We start from the raw sequence: 8,836 nt of genomic DNA on the forward strand, positions 1-8,836 counted from the left end.
GATGGTGAACTAAAGAGAAAGTAACAAATTGCAATTTAAAAAAAACTATAATTATTCCTCAGTAGACACAAGTTGTAGAAAATTAAGCTTGGCAAAAAAAAAACTTTCCTCTGAACGCTCTTTCAGGCACCATTTAAAGAAAAACACAACTGTTATTCAATACTTTACTATGTTCTTTCCTCATCTTAGACAAATGAATACATACCTATCTTTTTTAAATGCATGCACTTAATCTTTGTACAGCGCGTCGTGAATGTGTTAGCATTTAGCCTAGCCCCATTCATTCCTTGATCCAAACAGGGATGACAAAGGTCATGGTAATTGTGCGTTGTGGAAACAAATGATCAACGTCTTTGGCTAAAACGCGTGCAGGTTACTTTGCTTCCTGGACGAGTGCGCACCCGAGTCCAATGTGCTTTCACATATACACGCAAGCCGCTTGAACGCTTCCATGTTTTCCCTATTTAAAGACTGTTACATGAGTAGTTACACGAATAAGTATGGTGGCACAAAATAAAACATTGCGGATAAAAAATGAGAACTATATTGTATGGCGGATGAGCACTTAAGGAATCGTTATAGTTGTGCGTAGCTCCTACGGCGTAGCTGTGATGGCGTAGGTTTCACGTTGGTTTTCATTTATACTTCTGCGTTGTTGTCCGCGTGTAACCACAGGAGCAGCGCGAACGTCAATGAAGAAGCAGACCAACAAACGAAGAAGAAACAGCAACTTGTTGTGTATGTTTTGAGAAGACCAGCAATGATGGAAGTAAATAACAGCGACTTTTGTTGCAGTTTGAGTTAAATCACTCCTCAACTTGGCCCATCTTCTTGGTTTTCACTGTCGCAAACAGAAATACCTATGACGCACTTTTTTTTACCTGACGGGAGGGGTTCTGGTGGACCAATGTGTGTGTACTATGCCGTTTTGGTCAGTAAGAAGTCCCTATCAATCTAAAATCATTACGAGTTGGAGTAGTTTATAATGTGCAACACTCGTTAAACAAAAAAATAATTCAAAATATTCTTTATTATCATGAAAATACCTGAAACAATCTGAAGAATGGCTGTATAAATATTCTTCTAGACACTTCTTCTGTGGCACTATTGGAGTTTCTGCACGAGAGCGCCCTCTGGCTTTTGGATGTGCCCAGATTTTACAGTATTTCATTCAATTTCATTCATTGAGAAAACGCGCATTTGCTACCATAACGCACAATTACCCTGACTGATGAATTTTGCAATCCAGCTCTCTGCTATGCATGATAATATCAACATATAAAATATATACATGTGATCGACCAATCCCCTTGCTGTTGATAAACACACACAGGGTTGTGGGTTATCGAAGGCAGTGAAGAAGACATCTATACAGTCTCCAAAAATTAATCAGATGATAGTATGTCAGGAGGCAAGAAGTGATGCCCTGATCGCTTTTATGTTGAAATGCATCCTCCAAAAGCAACACTTTTCAGCTTTCAGACAGCCATGATTCACAACTGTGACAAACTAAAAGTTATTTTAAAAAAGCTTCATAAGCCTTTTGATGCATTGTATCCCAACTTCCTGTTTTAACAGGAAATACATAACTACAGCAAACAGTCATCGAAAAGCAACTTTATGGGGGTCTTTAAAAATAATAAAAAAATTAACTTAAAACAACTTTTTTAAATGATGCTGAGGATTCAACCTGAGCAGTTACCCAAACTCTGGACTGTTTACAGCCATTTTTAATTTACCTTGAAAACAGTATGAAATTTATTTTCACTATACCATTTTCAAAGGCACTGTTTACAGTACACAACTACAGTGCCATATTTCCAAAGAAACATCCTAAAAATACAGCAGACGCGTGTGTAAAGTGAATTGAAGCACAATCGTGTAAATAAATCACATAAAGATAACCCGACGTGTTTCTGCAATCCAAGGCCAAATTCAAAACCATGACCCACATTTAAAAAATGGTGCACAGTAGCTATGCAGCTAACAGACACTTTATATTTAACACACACAGCTAAAGCTAACCAGCTAAGAGGAGGTGTTACATGCAAAACGATTCACTGGCCAAAGACAAAGGGTGAAGGGGGGATTTGTGAAAACATTTGCATAATCACATTTAAATCGTTTTAAAAGCCGGACGCGGGTCCGAGAGCATCGATTGTGCCCTCAAAGCGATGCAAAATCCACCACGACGTTTCTAAGCACTGAACCGAGCAGGAGACAAGGAAGACGGCATGTGTGAACCCAAAACAGCACAAATTGACTCAAAGCGCATTTCCAGGAAACGCATCGGTTGCTTACCTCCGGTTCCGTCCGAGTTTTCGTTTAAACTGCCTGAAGAATCATGATGACTGCCCACACAGCCACCCATGGATGTTTTCACGGAGCGGACCCGCTCTGGTTCGGTTTCCCCCGGTCTTTGCTCTCTCTGCTGGGATAGAGATTGACAGGGCGCGGGCATCAGCTGGAGAGAGGCGGGGTGGATATATGCACATCAAAGGATGGTACCAAAACGTATGGTGAGCTCCCTACATAGGCAGCATTCGACTGCGCTCGTGGGGGACCAAAATACTGTCCTGTTAGGGAGCGCGCTAGAGTTTGACATACTGTCATGGTTACCTTTTACTAAGCGCGTGGCAACGGGTATGAAAATAACGGACACGAGAATAAAGCTCTTGGTCGGGTAATATACGAGGAAGTTGAATTAAACTCTTGATTAAAGTTAAGTTATGAATATATTCACTCGAGCAAGACAACTAACTAAATAAAACTTTTAACAAAAAAGTTTGGACTCATTTGACTTAATTCCCGTTATATTTAAACTTGGAAAAACGCAGTTAAAATGCATCTAAATACTCAATTATTATACTCTATGCATTTCTTTACTAAACTATTAAATAGGTTATGCATATGTCCTTTACTTAATTTATGTCATGTCATAGCTTTAATAATAATAATAATTATTATTATTATTATTATAATTATTATTTTATATAACAGTTACAGTACTCGCCTTAAAACGATCCTCTCCTCCAATCAGATTTAAGCACCGGAAGTATTACAAGCGTAAAAATATGCATGTATTCAAAATATTCCTCAATGTAGTGACATTTTGAACTTATTTAATGCACATTAAGTTATCATATGTTAAACATTATTTAAAATAATAACGTTTCTTAATTCAATATCTGTATTTAGGCCTGTAGAGAATATTATGTTTAAGCAGAATTACTTTTTAAAAACTGTTGTCTTCTTATGACATAGCCCAAACAAATGTGTTATTTAAATTCTTACAATTTGTAACATAATAATAATAATAATAATAAACATACGTAAACCATAAGAACCAATGATACAACGCAAACTACGATTACAATGAATAAATGAAAAAAAAAGAGAGAAAGATGAAGAAGCCCAAAAATATGCAGAGTACCTTACAGTTATTCAAAACTAATGTGTGTGACGCCCTCTAGTGATTGAAAGTGTGAACTGCAAGACACCACACTGCATACTTTGAGCAGATGCCATTTGTTTTGGGGACATTTCACAAGACTTTTTTAAGATGTAAAAATCTTTGGTGTCTCCAGGGTACATATATGTGAAGTTCTAGCTCAAAATAACATATAGATAATTTATTATAGCATGATAAAATTGCCACTTTGTAGGTGCAAGCAAAAATGTGCCGTTTTGGGTGTGTCCTTTAAAATGCAAATGAGTTGATCTCTGCACTAAATCGCAGTGTCTTGGTTGGATAGTGCACATTAAGGGGTGGTATTATCCTCTTCTGACATCACAAGGGGAGCCAGGTTTCAATTGCCTGTTTTTTCACATGCTTGCAGAGAATGGTTTACCAAAACTAAGTTACTGGGTTGTTCTTATTCACATTTTCTAGGTTAATAGAAGCACTGTGGACCAAATTATAGCACTTAAAAATGGAAAAAGTCAGATTTTCATAATATGTCCCCTTTAAAAGACCGACTCTATAAATGTAATAAAAAAATATGCTTATGAACTGGTATACCTATCTTTGACGTTAGATACTTTTCAGTGATCTTCAAGCTAGAACTTAGAAGAATATTTCCTCTTATTTTTGACATTTGCATATTGTTCAGTGACATTTTGTACAATACACTCTACAAAATGGCTGGGTTATTTTTGACCCATAATGTGTAAATATTGGACAGAACACACTGCTGGGCCAAAACTGACCCAATGCTGGGTTGTTTTAACCCAACAGCTGGGTTATTATAATCCATGGTTTCATAAAAATAACCCAACACTGGGTTATTTTCAACCCAGCATGTGTTATGGGTCAAAAATAACCCAGCCATTTTTAGAGTGTAAGATATGGCATGGCAGTAGACTGCCATAGGAGCTTTAGAAATTTATTTATTTATTTATTGCCTGATTTGTTAATTTATCGTAAATATGACCCACAAAGACATAAATGACCAATTAATAATAGTTTATGGTCCCTTATACTTAACTTCATCACAGATTTCAAGATTAAACAGATTTTATCACATTACAAATAGATTTTGTAAAAAAAAAATCTGAGGACTTGGCACTAGATGGCAGCAATGCGTTAAAAATTTGTATTAAAAAAGTTTTCAATTCTTTATTCTTTAAAGTGGAACCCAAAAGTAGTTTAATGTCACAATATCAAGTACTAAAAATTGGAGTACCCTGAATTGTATTCTATATAATGTAATAATATAATAATTGTCCTGTTTTATTTTTGTTTATTCATGTAAAGCTACAATGCAACATTGTAAAAAAGCAAAAAGCGCTTTATAAATAAAGTTGAATTGGTTGAAACAATGCAACATTGTCAAAAAAGTGCCATGTTAATACATTTAAGCCCCTGAAAATTTCCAGATGTTATTGCATTAGATAACAAAATATATAACAGTTTTTCTCAGTCGCTTTGGAGCATTTCTCAGATGAGAAATTCATTTTTCAAAACATTTTGTTCAACCTTCACATTATCAAGTCAGTTGTGCACAACGTATAAGCTAATTTTTTTAAGGTCTATGCGTATAAGCAGCATTGTTTAGGACAGATTGCAAATGATTTGATACAATTGTCTGTTGTTTGCTACATTTTCAATTGCTTATGTCATTTTTATCAAAATTTTGAATAGTCTTACACCGCAAAACATTTACAAATTAGTTCATCGTACAAGTCATGTCATGCAAAATTGTTGACCTTTGTGTCATTATCTGTTCGCATTTTATTGTTTTTTAGTCTTTTGTAAATGTGAACTGAATTGATAAATTGCTGTAAGTAAATCTTGATCTTCACTAATGAAGGGGAATGAATTTGTAAAGTGTTAGATTATTGGATAGACTTTCTGAACGATTCTTTGCTGCATTGGAAGGAAAGATATCTGTTGTGATGTGAATGATAAATCTGCTTGACTGGGACGTCATGGTGTCCATTACAGTAGGTGAAAATGTTTTATTTGTACTGTAAAATATGATTTTAAATACAATGTGTGTATTTTGTTTACAAAAAAGTAAAAGTTTAAATGTGAATTCGCCCACAGTTGAAATCAGAAAATACTGACACCTACTGTATAATTGTGTACTACTTCTATATTGACAACATGGCTAAACATTTTCATGAACAATGACACAAGGACTTGCCATTTTGATGGGACTGACATGTTCACTAATGTAAAAATGTACTTTAGAGAGATAAACTAAGGATTTTGAACAAGTAACAGACTTTTGCAGGAAATCCATGAGGTTGTGCAGTTGAGAAATTATTTTGCAAATTTTAAGAAATTATTCAAGAAATGCACCAAAGCAACTGAGAAAACTGTAAACCAAGAGCCACCAGCAAACAAATGGTTTTGTTGCTTGAATAGTCTGCTATTGCTATTTGGTTTTATATATTATTTAAGCAATGACATTTATACATTTTTAACTGTGGCGTATACTTTTCAGTTGTATGCACCTTTCTGGATATATGCACATATGTTTTGTTTTCGGGGTTAATGGAAAGTTGGACTGCACAAACACTGTTATCTGCATAATGTATGATGGCAAATAAAACTTTTTATCTTTTCAGCTTTTTAAAGAGAGCCGCTACTTCATTATTGGTCTGTAGGCCTTATATCCTTATTGAAGGTTCAAGATTTCTCCGACTATTTAAAGAGAATTATCCAGATTCTGTTTAGAATTCCTGAAGATGGAAATCTGCCAGCATAAAATGAAATATGTGATGTGTCACTTTTATGTTTTTCAGATGTCTGGCTGGTATTCTGTAGCTCTCTGTCTCTTGCTCAGGGAAGCAATACACTTTCACAGAAATGCTTGACATGAATCCTAAAGTAGTATCTGTCTATATACAGTTTTTCTCAGTTGCTTTGGTACATTTCTCGAATTATTCCTTAAAATTGGCAAAATAATGCATGCATTTTTCAGAACAATTTAAACTGCACATCATGGATTTCATGCAAAAGTCTGTAACTCTGAAAAGTACATTTTTATGTCAGGGAACAAATCAAAATGGCAAGTCCTTGTGTCATTGTTCATGAACAAGAAATGTTTAAAAATGTTTAGCCATGTTATCAATATAACAAAAGTACACAATTATATGTGTCAGTATTTTCTGATTAGCTGGTTGCCGGTAACGTACCGTAGATTTAAATTGATGTTATGTACTGGCAAGAGTTTGTTCAAAGTTAAATAAATTTTAAATATTAACAAGTCTTTGTCTTTACAGAATAAAACTATACAATAACAGCCTCATGCAAAGCATTCTGGGAACCAGAAATCCTCATCAACCCTTTTCTGTTTTTTTTTTTTTTGCTTATATTTTGTTTCCCAGAATATTCTTCTGATGGATATCCTGATGTCCCAGGCAGATTCTCATCCACATTACAACAGATATCTTTCCTCCCAATGTAGTCTTATACAGTCATTACACTTCACGCATTTAATCCCCATTTGGCAATTTATCAATTCAGTTCATATTTACAAAAGTCTACGAAATAAAAGTAAATAAAACAATTTTTTTTTTAAATAACATAAGCAATAAAAAATTAAGCAAACAGCAGACAATTGTACTCAACTTCATAATTGTATCAAAGCATTAGCAATTTGTTCAAAACAATGAGAATTTGCTTTTATGTTGTGCATAACTGACTTGATGATGTGGAGGTTGAACAAAATGTTAGAAAATATATTTCTGATCTAAAAAAGCTCCAGAGCGACTGAGAAAAACATATACTAAATGATACAATATAGTGCTGTTGGAAGTAGCATTATTTTTCTGAAGTTTAAATTACACAGAATTTATGAAAAATTCAATAAAATGTCATAAACATACAGAGAAGCTTATTTTTATGTTTGGACCTTTGTATCCAACAAAAAATTGCCGAACAAATGTATTTTTTATAGTTTTTATAGTCCTTTTTAGTCTGTGGTTATTCTAATGAAGTAGGCCTATGGCATAACGGACAAAAAGAGGAAGTTTTATGATTTCAAAGAGAATAGCTAATTGTTAATTTGTTTTTATAAATATATAAATTCAATGTAATAAATCCAACACGTTTTGGTTTATTTAATACTAGACATTTCTGTGATGTCTGCAGACTTCATGGTTTATTGTTGAGGTCAGCATGGCTAGTGTTGTAGTCAAGACCACCTAAACCGGGACCAAGTCATGACCAAGACCAAGACAGGCCAAGACCGAGACAAGACCAAGACTTTAAAGGGTCGAGACCAAGTCAAGACCAAGACAGGCCGAGACCAAATCAAGACCAAGACCATTGCAAGTCACTGCATTAAAACACTTTATAAAATAAAATGTGGAATATGCAAATGATTGGGCACTTCTTGTCTGTGTGTGTGTGTGTGTGTGTGTGTGTGTGTGTGTGTGTGTGTGTGTGTGTGTGTGTGTGTGTGAGTATGCCATCAGAGAAGTTGATAAAATAATCAAAGACATTGCAGATATGTGGGATTTTATCTTGGTCTATAAGCAAATAAAAGTGAACAAACACTAAAGAGCTGAAATCAACTTAACCATTTATTCTGAACTGTCTTTCCATGGCTTGCCATCCACTTAACACAATGCAGGTGTTTTTAGTAATAAAATTAGAAAAATTGTCATTGGGAGAAACTTAAACAATGCTTAAACAATGCCAACATCATATGCCAAACTTGAATAAACTGCATAAAATTAATAAAATAAAAAAATTTGTGATGTGCCATCAGTTGTGGTCTTGACCGGTCTTGAAATAAAATTCTGATACCTCATTGTCTGAGACCGAGACGAGACCGAGTAAAAATGCGGTAGATTCCAAGACAAGACCAAAAAGTGGTCTTGAGACCGGTCTACAAACTACAACACTAAGCATTGCAAGGTACCATATTCATATTCATGTTCAGCAAAACATTAATTTGGGGAAGTATCTGACCTTTACAACGCCGCAGTTGTTTTTTGTAAACTTTTTGTTTGTTTGGTAAATTTGTGGCCCACATAGGGTTAAACAACCAAACTAAAACTTGCAGAAATCCTGTTCCCTCAGGTTTGTCTTCTTTAGTGCCCACATATTTTGACAGACCTGTTGTGTGGGCTGAACACCTGCTGGCACAGTTCAAGCCATTTACCCGTCTACTTCCAGGGCCATTCAGACCGATCTAAAAACAGTCTTTGCCGGAGATGAGTCAAATTATCCTCAGGGAGAAGTGAAGGGTCTCTTAAATGGTGTGGTTCTTTCTTCTTCTTCATTCTGTGTTATTTTCTTTATTCATTTGGTTGCCTCTTTACTTCAGTATTTCTTTAGCTGTTTTCCGCTCTTACAGTAACACCACCTGCTGCAGCT

At 35.0% G+C, this 8,836-nt stretch overlaps 1 protein-coding gene across 1 annotated transcript in view; it reads right to left on the reverse strand.

Annotated features, from left to right (window-relative positions):
* ubtd2 (ubiquitin domain containing 2) overlaps window positions 1–2,624 on the reverse strand; it is a 37,371-nt gene extending 34,747 nt beyond the window's left edge. The window contains exon 1 of the mRNA XM_055181102.2: window positions 2,302–2,624. Coding sequence (XP_055037077.2) covers window positions 2,302–2,461 — 160 coding nt within the window. The 5' untranslated portion in view covers window positions 2,462–2,624. The remainder of the gene's footprint in view (window positions 1–2,301) is intronic.
* Between the last annotated feature and the right edge of the window lie 6,212 nt (window positions 2,625–8,836).

This window comes from Misgurnus anguillicaudatus, chromosome 9 (assembly GCF_027580225.2).
Source record: "Misgurnus anguillicaudatus chromosome 9, ASM2758022v2, whole genome shotgun sequence".
In the NCBI taxonomy this organism is placed as follows: domain Eukaryota; kingdom Metazoa; phylum Chordata; class Actinopteri; order Cypriniformes; family Cobitidae; genus Misgurnus; species Misgurnus anguillicaudatus.